Here is an 18,216-nt window from a genome sequence, read left to right as displayed (position 1 = left end):
GGTAATAATATTTTGAAGTGAACTGAACACCCAGCAATTAACATCAAAAAGCATAAATAACAGTTTGCCATAGAACCTTGAAAAAAATAGTGCATGATCGGGCAATATAACAATACAACAAATATAATGATTTATTAAAAAAAAATAAAGGTTACGTTTCTGTTTTAATGTATGAAAGTATCATTAAAATTTGCATAGAATTGCATTGAGCATAAAGTAAAGTACCAGATGAAAGCGTTGGTAGTTGTCAATAAGCACTGTGCATTGAAGTGGAATAGCGCCATCTAGCGAACATGTTGCTGTTGCATATCAATGCAGATATTTATTTACCATGAGTTCAGTGTTTATAAATAGTGGTGTTTATCAAATCAGTTATGCTTTGAAGATTTCAAAGTTGAAAAAAGAGGGGGGAGGGGCTATTGGCGTTAATATTTGATTATTGCACATTTTAGTTTATTACCAATAATATGCACAACAATTACGACAGACACAATTGCTCCGCAGCAAATTCCACACATTAATGGAATGGCCAACATCAACCCTAAATTTAACAGCCTACCATAACCTAAACCTAACATAAAAAACCTTTTGCAACCCTAACTCAATTATCCTAGACGAAATAAAGCCGTTAGCAAGTTGTCTTGCCAACGTACAAATTACACTCATAAAAGGCAGAAGCCGGTATTGCTTGATGGACTGAGCATCCACAGTTATACACACACACACGCACACCCTCGCGCACCCTCTCTCACACCCACAGCATACATGAAATATTCGCACACACAGTTATATTTCGCAATGACTCCACAGGGCCCTGGCGATTTTTCCAGTAGGGAGTGCTTGTTTTGAAGACAAATTTGACAAGCAAAAAAAAAAGGCTTTCACTCCAAAGAGGAAAAAAATGAAGGTGATTTGGCTCAGGAAAGATTATCACTGCACAAAGAAGGTGATCTGGGTTGAATTAATACCTTTTAGCATACCTGATTGATTTACAGGGGATGCCGCCTATTGTGAAAAAGAACACACGAAGCACCCATGCTTCCAATTCTACCATTTCATTCAATAAAGATTCCCAGTCTTTGGCATTCCCACATTCCCTTGCCACATACATCGATAAAAAAAAGTAAAACACACCAAGCAAAACGCTCAAACTTTAATCAAAATCGGATAACAAATGAAGTCGTGAATTTTAAAAGTTTAGCAAATTTGTGAAAACAGTTATTTGCACGCCCTAATAATTATCTATTAGCTTGGCTCGTGATGCATGTCCAAACTTGCCCTTTTTTATGTTATTACATGAGATAATAATCATCTCGTATTTTCATACATTTTGTGTATGAGATATTTCCCTTGCAACAAAATAAGTTGCAGTGATGATTATATATAACACATTAAATCAGTTGTAAATCCATTTTCTTTTTCATTCTTCATGAACAACGTTTGAATAAGTATAATAAATAGATAAATAGATAAATAAATAGATAGATAAACAAATAAATGAATAAATAAATTAATTAATAAATTAGTTAATTAATGGGGATGACATCATCAGCTTGCTCATTGCATAGCATAAATCTGTTTTACCGAAATAATACAAAATTTTAAATTGTCATAAATTTGTTATTTTTGTCAGATTTAGATGAAATTTTTAGTATTCTGTTTGTCTGATTTAAGGTTATCTATTCAAACCATATTGTTTTCAACCTGGAGTACTCGTTTAAATAAAAATATAATAGGGTTGAAGACTAGCATTACGTCGCAGTCTCACCAATGGAAGGGACTAAGAACTGGCCGATAGTATCATTGAAAATAACGTAATAAGACTATTTCGATCGGGTGCCCCAATCAAAATAGAAAATCTGCGTATTTCTGTCTTGATAATATAAAACCCGTTCTAAAGCATGGCATAGGCTGACAAAATTTCAGGATGTAGTGTTTGTTACCAGCTTTCTAATATTGAATTTCTTAATATGTAAGGTAAGTACTTTGAATAAAAATAATAACATTACCGAGAGAGGGCACTAGATGCCAAATTTAAATACTAACGATTGAAAATGCCAAATTTAGATTTCAGCGGCTGAAAAACATATTCAATGGCTACTACACTTTTCTAATATTGAATTTTAGATGCCATTCGAGTATAATTCATCTTAATGACTCTTTACCAAAGTTTTAGAGGGGCTTTAATCGGTCTGGTATCCATGATATCGGTTTTGTGTGTGTGACTACGACATGATCGCTTTCGGCAAACGATTGAGAGCACAATTTAAAAAGAAAATATGTTTCTTCCATTGGCCGTCAACCATGATTCTCTTAAAGATCGTTTTGAGAGGGGTGTGCAATGTTTTTTGTTTTGCCATGAGACTTTATGTATGAACGGTTTATCATTATACATTTTATTTTAGGAAAGTTGATGTTTTAAATCATTTCGTAATTTTGATTAATATGAAATTTAATAACTGTCATTGATTTTTTTTAAATCAGCGCTGTCAATCTATCCCAATAGAAATATCTAACTTTATGCTTTTGAAAGTTCAGCTTATGATTTTGTTCCCCTTTAGCCTTTCTGAATAATTATATTCTGCTTTCCCCCTTTCTCTCTATTTTCCTCTCTTTCGATCTCTACACTCTCGCCTCTTCTTTCCATATAGTCGTCGTCCTATCCATCATCATCTTTATCATCATCATTATCATCATCATCATCATCATAATCATCGATCATCATCATCACCATCATCATCATCATCACCACCGCCGCCGCCACCACCACCACCAATATTATAATCATAGTCATTATTTCCATCATCGTCACCAACTTTACCATCATCACCACCACCACCATCATTATCATAATCATATTCGTCACCATTTTCGTCATCACACCACCTTCATCACCACCATCACCACCATCACCGTTTAGTTTGCGTTCATAGTAGACCGATCATAATATTTGATAGCATTGACTGTACCAAATAAAGACGAAACAGCCTCAAGAGAGAGTTCTTTATCTTGTATTGTGTCAAAACGTATATTTAATCAATCTCCAACAAAACGGATGGAAGTGGAAATACATTTAAATATACAATGATAATCATAGTATCGATTATCAAGCTGTACAGTATCGCTTGTAATCGCAAACGATTTGGTTAATTGAAGACCAATAAGTTTTATGCTTATTGTAGACATGTAGAAAAGAAAGGAAAGAAAACAAGACTGCCCAATTTTTCGAGCATAAATGAAATGAAAATATGCAAATAGATGAATACATATAAATTTGATATTTAAGATCACAGCAAGTCATATTAGCATCCAGCACTAGCTGCGGGATAGTCAAAGTAAGGTATTTCTTTTAAATATAATCATAATCATATTTTATCACCTCTACGATAGAGTCTATATTTCAATGTACACGCAATTCAAATGAAAAAGAGGCACGCCCTCTTTGACGACTTTGGACAGCACGAACAGCAAAAAGGTCGAATCAATGATTCCCGTATACCCATTGATACAGAAAAAAAATGGATAGAGCTCGTTGTATGATGTCTCACACACGACCTTGAAGCACAGAAAAAGTATTGCATGGCACAATTGACAGTATAATGGAGCCATACATACGCGTAAGAACAACACGCCCACGCAAGAGAAAAAAGTGTGGAACTGAGTGCGCGCTTGACCTTTTGGATTACTTTTAAGTGCTTCCGGTGACCTCAAAATAGCGCGTCGTTGCTCTATCCAGTTTTGTTTTTATATCGATGGTTTTCATCAATGATTCCCTTGTACCAGTTAAATAATAATTTAATAAACATCATGCATGAGATTACGTAGTATATGTATAACGCAGGTCCAGCCGCGGATGATCTACACAGTGTCATATATTCACAGAGGCTAGTCAGGTTGGCCATTACTATTTATAACACCTTTATTTGAATCTCGGTCTGGCCCAACATTATGTAATTTGAAATAAGATTGTTATCTCGAAATCGAATTAGTACTTATATGTCTTATTTGAAAGAGATTCCTAATGATTAGAATGGGAATATATCAGTGTGCAATTATATAATCCTCAATAGGGGTGATTTTATTTTTAATAAACAAATAAATAAATGAGAAAATAGTCGGGTAATAGAATGGTGTATTTTTTCTATTCTGATTTTGCCAGAAAAAGAACTCGCCATGTCGTACAATCTATGAGCAAAGACCGGGCTAGCCACACTCTTAGAAGATGGGCCCTGCGGCACTCATTCACACTGTTCAAACCGAAACCAATGTCACAAAACATTGCAATTAAACACAATTCGAAGAAACACATTGTAAATCCAAAATTCTCGCTTTTGATTGGTTATGGTCGCAATTGATTCTACCAGCACGGTTTGGAATTTGGTAGCAACGCAAATGCGAAATGCCCCAAAGCGCCATTATCCAAAAGGATTGCGATTAATTTTAAAATGTCAATTGCCGAAAGGGGTTTTGGTTACTTGCATAAATTTTACATTAATATTCATGTAAACAAATTAATCATCGCAATCATTTTCACGAGATCCAGATCAATGCCCAAGTGTTACAAAATGGCATTGCCCTGATACATTGCATGGGTGACATGTTGGCCTGATGTCAGTTTGGTCATGTGACTAGGGTTTTTAGTGAATAAAAATAGATTTAATTTCAACTTTTCATGGACTCACGTATATTTATTTCATGAATGCAAAATGATAACTGAAAAGAATACCTGATACTGTTCTAACCGTTAAACAATACTTTCCTTTATGTCTTTTTTCTTTTTCCTATTTTAGGACCAAAAGAAAGAAAATTATATTTTTATACAAATATACGATACTTCAAACACCAGGATTCGGCTTAAAGGGGACATTTCCTATTCTGTTTTTATGTAAGACACAACAAGGAAGAGGAAAATCCAATATTCGACAGTTTGGATAAATTTATGTTGATCTTTAGTTTGAAGAAACAGATAAAATAAATAGCTTTTCTTTGATTAGATTCTGTGAATTCAGAGTTCTAGAAATCAAAGCAAGGAAAATCTTCAGATAGTTATTAAAGAAACAATAAATCAAAATAGAAAGACAGATAGATGTACACGTATATACTACAAACCTTAATAATTCTGATTTTATTGACTAACAGTACGATACTACGTGTTTTATGTTTTGCATTAGAATGGTGTATTGAAATTATATTAGCCGTCGTGTATCCCGCAGACAAAAGAGATAACCAGTAACATACATAGAAATATACCGAGCAGAAATATGCCTATCTCTAATAAAGAACAGTTATTGCATAATGATATATAATGTAGATGTGAATCTAGGTCTATAATGCTCCTTCATGAACACATATACGTCATAAAGAACTGTAATACATTCTAAATAAGAGCGCTTCGGAAAATACCTAGGTCGTCAAACAGTGTGAGAGAATATGAAAAAAAAAAAAGAAAACTAAACTGACTACGTTTTAAAGAAAGCACTAGATGCCATCTACTATATGCCATTAACTATGACCGTTGACAAAGCTTTCTTAAAAAAGAAATCCTACAAAAATCAAACAAAATAACCCCTTGGTCTCATTTCCATATCAAATACTTGGAAACAACTGTAGATGACTGCATTTACATTTTTTAATATTGCTCCCGTTCAATACAGAGAAAAAAAACCCTCTGGTCCGCTGTGAAGTCAGAAAGTTAACAAAAGATTGAAATGTCCAGAATAAGCGATTTTCGTTAAGTCGTACTCGTCTACTTCCGAACAAAATTGTCATATTGCTTACAATTTTAGAATGCCGTAATTAAAATTCACACCTATCATGCTTAATGCTTTACATGCATGCTGAATACGTACAGAATATCATGATTAAAAATTCGTATTAAAAATAAGAGTGTTGAATATAATCAATAATCACTTTACTTACAAAGAGAGATAACATTTAAAAAGAATATGTACCGCTACAATAAAGTCCAACGCCAGCGTTAAGAGATAGACTCTATGATATCTACAGTCAAATTACCCTTATCGCATTTAATTAGTATTGATATTCGTATAGATTTGATGTTTTCAGCTAAATATAAAAAAAATGTTGTTTTTTTTACTCAAAACAAGACCACATATACATGAAATATTCACATTCAAAAAGCGTCAAACAAATGTTGATATATAATTATCATGTCGATTATAAAATATACAAATTATCCATTTTGTTCATTTTATTACATAACATGATCTTGACCCTATAAGTCGTCAAGTACAAAGCAAACTGCTGTTGCTGTGTCGGTATTAGCTCATGCATCAAGGGATCGACCCCAGCAAGCGTAACGCCTGTACCGTAGACGTAGTCGTATCTTTCAGACGATAGCACGTTCGTTCCATCTTTAGTGTAACCATGTTTTTTTTTAAGAAATCGTTCTGAGAAAGGACCCAAGCAGGAGGAGGGCGGTTCAGACTGGTTGAAAGCAGTATAGATATGACACATGAACCTGCAATTGATGTCAGGTTGGTTCTGGGGCCAGTGGCATAGGGTTATCCGTGACATCAATTGGTCGCTGATGGTTACAAAGCAATAAACTCTTCGAGGATACCTTAACATGTATTGGAGTTAAGTAATGTTAAACAAGGAAGAGTGATTCTATATTAGTATAGAATCACTCTTCCTTGCTTAACATTACTTAACTCCAATACGTGTTAAGGTATCCTCGAAGATAATATATTATTATACTTGCAAAAATCATATTATTGATAGTGAGGCTAAAATCTGTTAGTAACCAGATATTGGTTTATAAGCATATACCTAAATGCATCTACAGAAACGAACCAAGAAAGTATCAAAGGTAAAGACATTTGTTGTGTCTATTTTTATGCATAGTACCTGAGCTATTTCCGTTTAGAATGGATTTACTCAGAAACTTCACACAATTTAAAGCCTTCCAACGATTTACGTCGTGATTTCATTACAGCATACATTTTGCAATAATATGTAATAGATTCGAACACTGTCTCAACTGCATAAATGTAAGCATGGCTCTGCTCATCATCTACTTCGAGTGTTATCAGTAATCCAATTTTTTTCACCTGCATTATTGAATTAAAGACCTCTTTGGTTCAGGTCAGTGCTTCCTACATGTCCTGGGTCTAAAACACCACACCGTGTATGACGCGGGGAATATTCAAAAGTAACTGATCCTACGTATCCATAAGTCCATACGACGTGGTCTGAAGAACGTTTACCTACGGACGTCATCAAGCAATTCAGCCATCCGATCGCCAATGCTCCATTACGAGAATGATCACCACTCACTGCTAACTGTATGTTACGTCATCGTCGTCCTTTTCAACAATGAGGTCAGTAGAACGGCTGTCATTGTATTGCATGGATAACGAGCCATCAGCCATCATTCGCCATCTCCTCGCACTGCGGCGGCCAAAGTTGCATTGGTTTTGTTTATAAAAGACGGTCACACGCACCTTGAGTTACTCTGAAATTGGGAGATCGGTGGTTGGAGACGCGGTCGGGGGGTCTGTTGCCGCAGCTGCATCCCTTTCTATCTGTGTCACCACTGGTTCGAAAATGAGTGGTGCCGATAAGATGATTCCGGATGTCCCGCAAATTACGCAAATTAAAAAAATCCAGAGAAATATCCGGTCGATGACCATGGCAACATATTTCCAATCTTCTGTTACCTGTGAAAATAACAAAATATCAAAATGAACCAAAATGTTAGTTTCTTTGCACTGGCGTAATGTTAGGGGGTCAAGAACAAATAATGGGAAAAAAGGAAATGAAAAGGAAAACGTAAGAAATGTGATATTATTTCCTCAATATTAGGTAAAAATCTAGTGCCAAAATATCGCTCGCAACTTTTCAGAAATTTGCCCCATTAGCCATATCTGAACCCTCAAAATATTTGGCTAAATACGCCAATGTTTATGTGCAAGTTCCAATATGTTTAGTGATGCATCAGGGTTACTCAAACCCCTACGGAGGTCAATGGAAATGGACGTCGTTTATAGCATCGCACCGAAAAGTGATAACAACTAATTTTAGTATGAAGATGCAATGAATATTCCCGAATATTTTGTAGATTTGAAAAGAGCACACTTCATGAACAGGGGGAGGTTGGGGGTTCGAACTCCGTCTAAATCATACTGATAACATGACCTTCTGGCTTCCTGCAGGGGCCCTCAATTGTGTTAGAATCGGGAGGATAATGGAACCCGCTGGAAAATTAGCATCAACGATATCTATGGGTTTCGGCGTAATTATTGGTGAATCGTCATGAATTTCCGAACTCCTATAAAATAATGAACCGTACAGAGATCGTTCGCTTATCGTACAGAGGCTATATAGACAAAAGAGTGAGATTTTTCAATGACACTGAAATCTTTGGTGGCCCTTTCTGGTATGAACGTATATAACTACAGTATAGGTATGTGTGGCCCTAACCACTGACAATGCGTGAAAATGCGTGGTAAGGGCATTAAAACGTCCTTTTCACCTTTTCATGCCTTGCCAGCAATTCCTAATCATTTTATATTCACCCTATTTCATTGATCAATCCGTTCTTCCCCGTTCCTAAACCTCTCAATTCAGGCGTCAGTTTTTTAGGACCCTAATTTCATGTAAATTCCAGTTCCCAATCATCACCATTTGCAGAGGGCCATCTATCGTAGTTCTCAAGCCTCTAATTTCATAGCAACTTCAGATCTTAAGGGTATGCTTTCAGATTTTGGGGCCGCAAACCCTACCCTTTCCAAATCCGACCCCCCCCCTTGGTCCTATTTTAACCATATTGTTCGATCAGTGTCCGTTTATTCTCGCATCCGTTGTGCAGTTTCGTACAATACCCGTAAGGAAACCGTAAAATCATAAGAATGATTGTGAGCTACGCATAACTTAGCCGAATACCCGTAAAATTTATCCCCAAACGGACATCTTGAAATGCTTACAGAATTAAACTCATCCTCGTTCTTGAGATGCTGAGCAATGAACTTGACTCCATCAACAGCCTGTTTGAACTCCTTGGAGTATCTCCCTCCTGCCTTCGACATCGACGGCGTATCGAGGTTCGGATTACCGACATCGTCAGATAGAGTCCGGAGTTTGAAACTAGGGTGGAGGTTGTCAAAGATATCCCGCCCGTTACCGTGGGGATTCTCCCCGTCTTTGTGCATCACCTCCTTGAGTTCAAAATAATTAAGGTCCTTCTCCTTGGAAGGGTTTTCTCCATGTAAGTGCCTCTTGGGCCTCTTCATGTAGAGTAACGGCGGCAAAACTTCGAGGAAGACTTTACGCACCCACGGGCGCATTGTATGCGTGCTGGGTGCTCTATAGTGAATGTTCAGAACAATAACGGTAATGACAATGGATAGTGTAACGAGGACCATGGTGAAAAGAAGGTAGCGACCAATGAGGGGGATGAGCAGCGATGTTGGGGGAATAATCTCTGCAATAAGCAAGAGAAACACAGTCAAGGCCAGAAGCACTGATATACAAAGTGTAATCTTTTCTCCTGAGTCTGAGGGTAGATAGAACACAAGAACAGTGAGGAAGGAAATGAGCACGCAAGGAAGGATAAGGTTCACCGTGTAGAAGAGTGGCTTTCTGCGGATATGAAGCGTGAAGGTAATATCTGTGTAGATCTCATCGCAGCACGGATACTTTAGTGTGTTTTTGTTTGCCGGTGTTTCAATGATGTCCCACTCGCCGCTCTGCCAATAGTCTTCCAAATCGACGTCGTTGCTCGAAGGAACAAGGTCGATCAAGCTTCCGTCGTAAGTCCATGAGCCGAATTTCATCGGGCAGTACTGTTCGTCGAAGGGAAAATATCTGACGTTGATCTTGCAAGAGCTTTTGTAGATTGCAGGTGGGAGCCAATATACAGTGCCGGTATTGTACACAAGTGCTTTGGCCATAAGTGTCACTTCGTAGTTGCCGTCAGCGCTATATGAGAAAAGATAAAAGAACGCACATTTTAGACAAAATGAAATATCACATCTCCCCCTTCGTGTTATAACCAAAAGGCTACATTAGCCATATAAACCTTTCTATCAATATAAGCATCGGATGAATTCTGCTTTTATTGGACAGTGGCGAACAATCGTTGTAGTGGGAGGGCTGAAAGTAATAAAAGAACAATATGATCACACACTTTTTTTTGGGGGGGGGAAGGTACATAAATCGGGTTACATTCGTAATTCCGAAGGATCGTTATTCGAAGGTTCGTTATTCCGAAGGTTCGTTATTCGAAGGTTCGTAATTCCGAAGGTTTATTTATCCGAAAACAAAATAAGTATGTTATTTCAAAGGTTTGTTAGTCCGAAAACTCAATAAGATTCGTAATTCTGAAGATTCGTAATTCTGAAGGTTCGTTAGTCCGAAAACTCAATAAGATTCGTAATTCTGAAGATTCGTAATTCTGAAGGTTTGTTAGTCCGAAAACTCAATAAGATTCGTAATTCTGAAGGTTCGTTAGTCCGAAAACGAAATAAAGTTCGTTAATCCGAAGGTTCGTTAGTCCGAAAATGAAATAAGGTTCGTTTTTTTTCGAAAATGAAATTAGTTTATTTTTGTAACAAAAATGGTGTTGTAATTAAAAATAGCAGGATATTACGCAGTAATCGTTTCAACGGAGATTATACATGTGTAGGTTGTGGTCAAAGCATGTATTGCATCAAGAATTGGCGCTTGGATCAAACATCTTAATTTTGATTTTCTCTGAGCAATTGCTGCCTGATCGAGCGAATGGATTAACAATGTTGGGGACTGTGTGTTGGTCACATGCAAATAACCTCAAAATCAGAAGATTTTTTAGGAGAGGAGGTGTCATTTTTAACAGCTTCTGCTGGTTATGATTAAAAAAAAATCCCCGTATGTAAAAATGCCCCTTTTTCAAAAGGGAAAATGCCTTTAATTATAAAAAATGAAATGTGCCCTTTTTCGAAAGTAAATACTCTTTTTGAAGTACAACATAATACATTTCAGGTTAGAAAATCACATTTTTTTGCTTGCGCTTTGCACTCGCCTCAGTTAATGCTTAGAATGTCCAGTTTTCTGATTGGAATATCATATCACGCTTCGTGCTCGCGTTGATTCATTGGTTATATACACATCTTTTTCATGATTACGAGAATTGCTCGGAATTTTTAATTTTCGTTTCTTATTAAAATGTCCCAAAGTTTGAGCTTGCGATTAGCACTCACAACATCTCGCGCGGGATGCCCTTTTAACAGTATGGCCTAATTATCCCCATAATTGACCCCCCCCCCCCAAAAAAAAAAAAAAAAAAAAAAACCTAAATATAATTGTAATAATAATCAGAAATCACTTCAAAAAGGTTTTGGCTCAACTTAATTCCTTCAAAACACACGACATCACACATATGATAATCTCATGGTTAAAATATCACCAAAATGCCCATGACATATAAATGCCCCTTTTGGCTTCCCCCCCCCCAAAAAAAAAGAGGAAAATACGTTCGGCTGCCCCCCTGCCTTCCCATCCTCATAACAATTCGGATTAACGAACCTTCGGAATAACGACCTTATTTCGTTTACGGACTAACGAACCTTCGGAATAACAAACCCTATTTTGTTTTCGGATTAATGAACCTTCGGAATAACGCCATAAATGTTCGGATTAACGAACCCCTTTTCGTTTTCGGATTAACGAACATTGAGGTATAGGCAATTTACGTGTTGCGGAATTACGAAGTGCAACCCATAAATCAAGGGTAGTTTTAATCGTTCTTAGAGAGAAAGAATGATTCTCAAATTTCGAGAAACCTGGTGGAATTTTCGTCCATCCGAAGGGAGAATACTTTTTGAATTAGTTAATATTGAAGTGAGTGTTTACTACATAACCTTATCTAAATAATTTATCAATGCGCAGAAAAAAAAATTACATTCCAACATAGTTTCGGGGGGGGGGGGGTAATTTGAAAATTCTTGGAATTGATACGCTGAACAAAATATCAATCACTCTTGAAATCTGGTTTGGGGATCGGAACTTTCAAGCGTAGAAATAAGAGCAATTTAAGTTACAAAAAATTGGAAGACATCTTCTTGGTTTTTAAGACAATTAATTTAGAATCCAACACAGGCTTTTTTGTAACAACAATGGTATGATGGATGGTGAGTTAGTAAATGAATGTGGAAATGTTAAAAGGATGCGACATTGTTAAAATCAACATCAGAATTACGGTTACACCCACCAAAGGGCAAACAGTGCGTTAGAAATTTCCATGTGAGCGTCCAGATCTGTTAAAAGTACATGGCTTCAAAACGCATTCCAAAGTACTTTTTGCTAATTATAAACGCAATTTGGGTCCTAAAAGTAAATTTGAATCTCACAAATGCGCGATCAAAACGCGTTTAAACCAGTTTTCAAACAACGGAAAGGCAAAGTTATTTTGAACGCGTTTAGAGCTTTTTTTTTGGGGGGGGGGGATGTTTGCACTATGCAATAATAATAACAAAAATCATGCACCTTGCATGACAAGGGCACAATGCACCATCGCAGAGACATTATCGGTTTTTCGACTAGAGGTGATAAACGCAAACGCAAAAAGAAATACGTTATTGTAAAGGTCTTTGAAAACGCGTTGATAATGGGACATAGAAACGTTTTTCTAGCACGGAAATGTTGATAAAACGCAGCTTAAAAGTGATTTGTTTTTATTGTAGTTCTGTTTGGTAAATTTTATGTTTTAATGGAAAAATTTATATCAAACAGTGGTTTCATTTTCCCCCTGAAAAAAAAACTAAAAAGGAAAGGAAAAAACCCATCGAAATGGTGAAAAAGGGGGCACACGAACAAGCAATCAATTTGATCCCAACAGAATCATGGTTACGGATCGTTCAGATACCACATCAAAAAATCAATTAAGATTAAACCCCATTACATCCACGAGGCCAACACAAGACCGATGTTTCTTCTACCCATCTCGAAATACTGCCTTAATATATAATTCTAAGTTGTCGATGATCGGTCCTTTTTGGAGTTGGAGTTGGTGTTGATGTTACTAAGGCGTTACAACATCAGCTAATCGATACTGACCGGATTCCAAACTATTTTTCATCATTATTCGGTCTTGTGCAGCTCCCCGTAATTGCAGTGGGGTATAACAAAACTATCAATGTCCACACCGAACTGTGGTAAAAGTTATAAGGAACATGTCCATGCGATAATGGGGGTGAGGTGAATGGAATCTCGTGACCCAGCGTTCTCGTGTCAGGATATCTCCTCAAACCATTCCTATCTTACTTGTTGTACATTATTAGACCTGGTATCCAGATCTTGTCAGAAGGTGCTCTTATAATCGTGATATTCTCGTATTCCATTGGATCCCATTTCAACCGATAGTCCGCCCATTCCTGCTTTGAAAACATACAATAATATCAAGCCATAGTTCTTCCCAAAACAATTATCACTTATCTGTAGTCATATTCTTGGGAGAAGCTTAAGTTTACGAATGAAATGCGATTCTCCTGATGTGGGGTATTTGTTCAGAATTTTCAAAAAAGTTTGCATGTAAATAGCACCAGTGGCTAAAAAACAAAAGGGCATGACGTTTAGGATTACGATCAAGACTATCGTTTGATGCAAGCTGATATCATGGATATTGCCTAATGAAAAACAGATGACTGACTAAGTACAATTTTTTTTAACCTGTCATCAGATGAAAAGTTCTGCAAATTAATGAAATAGTTCAAACTTTAACAAAATGGCATAAGATGGGCAATGGAAGCACTTATTGTTCTTAGCCCGTTGTTTATGCCTGGCCTAAACTTAAGCTTCTTCAAGAATATGAGCCTTCTTCTTTTAACGTGTAGAGGTAGGGTATGTTAGAGCATGCTTACTTGTTGTATAAGACCAGATCAGGGGTCCATATCATTTTGGAGGGTACTCGGAGTATGGAGATGTTGTCGTATTCCAATGGATCCCACTGAAGTTTATAATCTTCCCATAACTGCTCAAAATGCCAAATAAAAATTACATATGTTAACGAACCTATTGATCGAAAAGATTCAGCTTCAAGTTCTTTCATAAATCATGTGTAAATATATATTACGTGTTTGATAAACTAGTAAGAGAAAATTCAGATAACAAGTCGAACACCTCTGGCAGTCTCGCCTGCATAACGTGATGCAATATAGTTGAAGTGCTGAATTTGAAAACAACTATTGGATAATTATTCACAAAAAATACAATGGTGACAATAAAATACTACGTTCATCGAACCTAAATTACATTTGATCTTGATCATGTGACCTAAGACGTGTGCAAGACGACCAATGATACTTAATTACCCTTATGTCCATGTCTCATGAACTAGATTCATAAACTTTCAAAGTCATGAGCCAATTCCACAAATATCTCCAACATAGCCAAAGTTCATTGACCTTAACTTACCATTGACTAGGTCATGTGACATGAAACTCACACACGATGTTCACTGATACTTTGTCCAAATTTCAAGAACTAGATCCATAGACTTTTAGAGTTGATGTCATTTCAAAACATACCCTTGTTTAACATTTCGATCTTGATTCCCCAACATTTTCTAAGTTCATTGACCATAAATGACATTTGACCTCGGTCATGTGACCTAAAACTCAGGCAGTATGTTTACTGATACTTGATTACTCTTTTGTTTTTATGAACTAGATCCATAAACTTTCAAAGTTATGATGGCAATCCAACAAATACCCCAAACATGGCCAAAGTTCATTGACTTTAAATGACCTTTGACCTTAGTCATGTGACCTGAAACTCACGTAGGATGTGCAGTAATACTTTAATTACTCTTATATCTAAGTTTCATGAACTAGATCCATATATTTTGAAGTTATGGTGATATCTGAAAAATCTTAACCTTTGTTAAGATATCAATGTTGACGACGCCGCCGTCGGAAAAGCCGCGCCTATAGTCTCGCTCTGCTATGCAGGCGGAACAAAAATTATTCGAACAATGAAGTTTATTTATTCTTTTACTGGTGTCCGTTTCAGAAGGAATAGTACTTGATTTTCAATCAATTAGAACGTCTATTGGCGAATTGTGTTACTTACTAGTTCTTCTTTCAGATTGCGTTTAACCGATTTTTTTTCGGGCCCTAGATCAGGTTAATATAGCATTTCAATCACCAAAGTAATGAAAAAAAAAATATATGTATTGTAATTATATCCGTCTTAACTAGTTTTCCCAAGTTACTCTAACTTTTGGACGGGGTAGAAATTTGATGAGGTACATTGTTCATGAGAACCCCCCCCCCCCCCGTCCAATCAAATCACTATGAGTCAGTCCTTGAATAATTGTTACTACGTTAATTAATTTATAAAAAAGTTTTAGCACATGGGAACGATTTTCTAAATAGGGGGTGCTGAAAAAGGGGGGTCTAAAATGAAGGTGAAAATTTCCACATTATAGCATACAAGCCTAATCTGTGCATCCCAGAGAAATCTTTGGGGGTACCTCGGCACCACCAGCACCCCCGATTTTCAGGGCTATGTCTAGAAAATATTAAGAACTAGCTTGGTCATTTTATGTGATATCGAGATCCTATGTATGAGTTCATGAGACCGTTGCTACCATATGTTTATTCTGTTCACACAAAGGTTGATTCCTATTCAACCACATTTTCCCGAATGTAAAAAGAAATTGGATGTGACGACCCCCTAACGAAATCATTTTTTTCCTCATCAGTATCATTTCTCCATCTTCATGAAGTAGTACCCAACTTCCCGTCTGTAATATTATTTATAGTCATGCTGAATTTCCTTTGACTAAAGTTCCGAGACGCCATGTTTAAAACTGGGGTTTAAAATCAACTGTATTATGATCATACACTTTGAGAATAAGAAGGAAATCAAATTCACGGGGAAATCTCACATTACCTGTTTGAGCCAAACGTTCGTTGTCATAATTTGGTTCTTTTCGTCCTGCAGGAAGAATACAAAAACATGAGAAGAATATTGACTAATCAAACTACTATTAAATTCCATAACAAGTAAAAAAAAAATCAACCAATTAAACGTCTTGTCGCCAAATATCTGTTATCCCCCTCCCCATTTCCCTTCTATTTGAAAACCAAAAACATAGAGGAAATACAAACAATTTTGTCAATTTAGATATGTACCCCCAAAGCTCCGAGGTCATCTGCATCATGCACAGCAATACATGTTGGTCTGGAAATGTATTTACTTTTTATATACTTCTCGTTTTTTGTTCTTTTCAAGTTAGAAATTCCTTGTGGACAGTTGACGACGCTTCCAAAAGTATGTTAAAACTCTATAAAGAACAGATTTCGGACATTATTTTGATACTTCCCATCGGTTCCGAATCGTTCACGCGTCAATTAAAACACACTCCTGCAGGTATGAAACACCGGATTATTATTATACTTGTGCAAAAGTATACTCACCACATCGATAAGTTGGGACATTGTTAACTGAAAATTGACCGGTAAAACATCTGAGTTATTAACAACTGGTCTAATCAATCTGTTATATTTGTAGAATAGTTTTGTGAAGAGTCGCTCCTCGGCCTCGGATGATGTGCATCCTGAATTGACCAAAACATGAACGAACGGAAGAAACATTAGTATCATGAAATGATTGATTGAATAACGAGTTATGAATACAAAAACAAGAAATTGAACAAACGTAAACGAAATTCGTCTAATCATCAATCACTGTATATGGATACCAATGTACGCGAACAAATTGAGATGTTTTCTTTTAGACATTTGCCACAAACCCCAAATAATTTGATGTAATATCTACTGATATACCATGAGTGAAAGTCGATATAAATAAAGGTATTAGAGGGGGGGGGGAAGATAAAAACCCTAGGCCTATATTCCGTATGCTTCTATGTAGTGAGGATTTCAGTTCTGTGCTATTTTCATTCATAATCTCAGATCAATCATTTCCACTGTTGAGCATTGATTTATTTGTATTTGCCCCAGGTCACTACGTAATATTCCCCTTGCAATTTGGTTTGTCTGCAGGTATATACATGTAGATCCAACTAGACGATGTACACATTCGTTTGACAATGATCAAAATAAGAGTTCCCTGCGTATATATGCTTAGTTTACAGAATACTCTCAGATGTTTTGGAAATATACAAATATTTTTAAGTCCATTCCGTTTTCGTACAAAATGGGGTTCCTGGCAGACTCAATCTCTCACACCCATTAACCAATATCAAAACTAGCATCACACATTATCGAGACCAACATCAGCCAAGATCTATCCAATGTCGATCCATAACTTATCATAATTATGCTCGAACCATGAATTTGAAAGAAAACAATGACAAGTCATCACCATGATCACATAATCTTCTCAAAGTAAAGAAAATAATTATGTTGCGGTCAAACACAGATAGGAAAATGCACTTTTTTAACTTTTCATGTGAGAATGAAATTATAAAAATGATGAAAAGTAAATTTGATTTCGCAGGAATCATAAAGATATACTATAAACAGATTATCTCCATTACTTTCTTATCAAATGCTCTATTCAATTTAAAAATAAAAATAAAAAGAGGATTAATTTACACAAAATGTTAAATATTATAAAGAAAGGTGGCTATCAATTTTTTTCGTTTTTATTCCTATTTTGATTGCTGATTGTAAAGATTATGAATTACTCGACGGTGTCAACCGCACCCCACTCAATTGTTTGATGAGCGTGATTGTCATGTGAAAAGGGAAGATACGAAATGGTTTAAGGAATCAGTAGTATCATGTGTTTGCTAAGAACTATCAAAATAATGAACTTGGACAGAAGCAGGGCATTGTCATTTATTGTGAATTAGGTTGCATGTCCGATGTCATTAAGATATATAGATTTTGGAGTGCAATACATTTTCGTTAAACATGTAATATGAACATCGTACGGTAAATAGGCGTGTCTCATCAGTTATGCATCTTGAATTCCAGAACAAAAACCCGCCCAAAATATACTCTATATTTTCTAGACATTAAGATGATGCATTTCATGAAGTTTTGTCTATTTTTCACACTTCTTTTTTTTTAAATAAATGCTCAGATTAAAAGTTTACAATGATAACTCCTCTTTTTTTTACCGGTGTTTACACCCAAAGCTCAGGACACACCTTTTACCATTTCGTATTCTTTCAATTCCTGATTCTTCCCCAAATAATGCTAATGCAGTTAAGATTTTTAAAGCCACATTTGGCAACAATTA

General features: G+C 36.2%; 1 protein-coding gene across 2 annotated transcripts; it reads right to left on the bottom strand.

Moving 5' to 3' along the window:
- Positions 1-2,995: 2,995 nt before the first annotated feature.
- On the bottom strand, positions 2,996-16,571 carry LOC129262191 (neuronal acetylcholine receptor subunit alpha-4-like). 2 transcript variants are annotated; one of them, XR_010293716.1, is made up of 6 exons: positions 16,422-16,557; positions 15,895-15,939; positions 13,860-13,969; positions 8,949-9,942; positions 6,721-7,682; positions 2,996-6,583 (listed from the first exon to the last, which is right to left on the bottom strand). XR_010293716.1 is itself a non-coding variant. In XM_054900268.2 (5 exons), the coding sequence occupies exons 1-5, from the start codon at positions 16,440-16,442 to the stop codon at positions 7,473-7,475; spliced, it is 1,380 nt and encodes a 459-aa protein (XP_054756243.2). In that variant the 5' UTR covers positions 16,443-16,571; the 3' UTR covers positions 2,996-7,472. The 2 variants fall into 2 exon arrangements, 1 of the variants encoding a protein (XP_054756243.2); XM_054900268.2 differs by having other exon boundaries at positions 2,996-7,682; positions 16,422-16,571.
- Between the last annotated feature and the right edge of the window lie 1,645 nt (positions 16,572-18,216).

Source organism: Lytechinus pictus, chromosome 5 (genome assembly GCF_037042905.1).
Source record: "Lytechinus pictus isolate F3 Inbred chromosome 5, Lp3.0, whole genome shotgun sequence".
NCBI lineage: Eukaryota > Metazoa > Echinodermata > Echinoidea > Temnopleuroida > Toxopneustidae > Lytechinus > Lytechinus pictus.
Note: the sequence above shows the minus strand (reverse complement) of the source record. Positions and strands in the feature narration are given on the sequence as shown.

Excerpts from the sequence above, each read along its gene's own strand:
- LOC129262191 (XM_054900268.2), bottom strand. The coding sequence starts at position 16,442 with ATGTCCCAACTTATCGATGTG. Across the intron at positions 9,943-13,859 it reads GATCTGGTCTTATACAACAA|CGCTGACGGCAACTACGAAG; the intron begins GTAAGCATGCTC and ends TTTCTCATATAG. Across the intron at positions 7,683-8,948 it reads ACGAGGATGAGTTTAATTCT|GTAACAGAAGATTGGAAATA; the intron begins GTAAGCATTTCA and ends TTATTTTCACAG.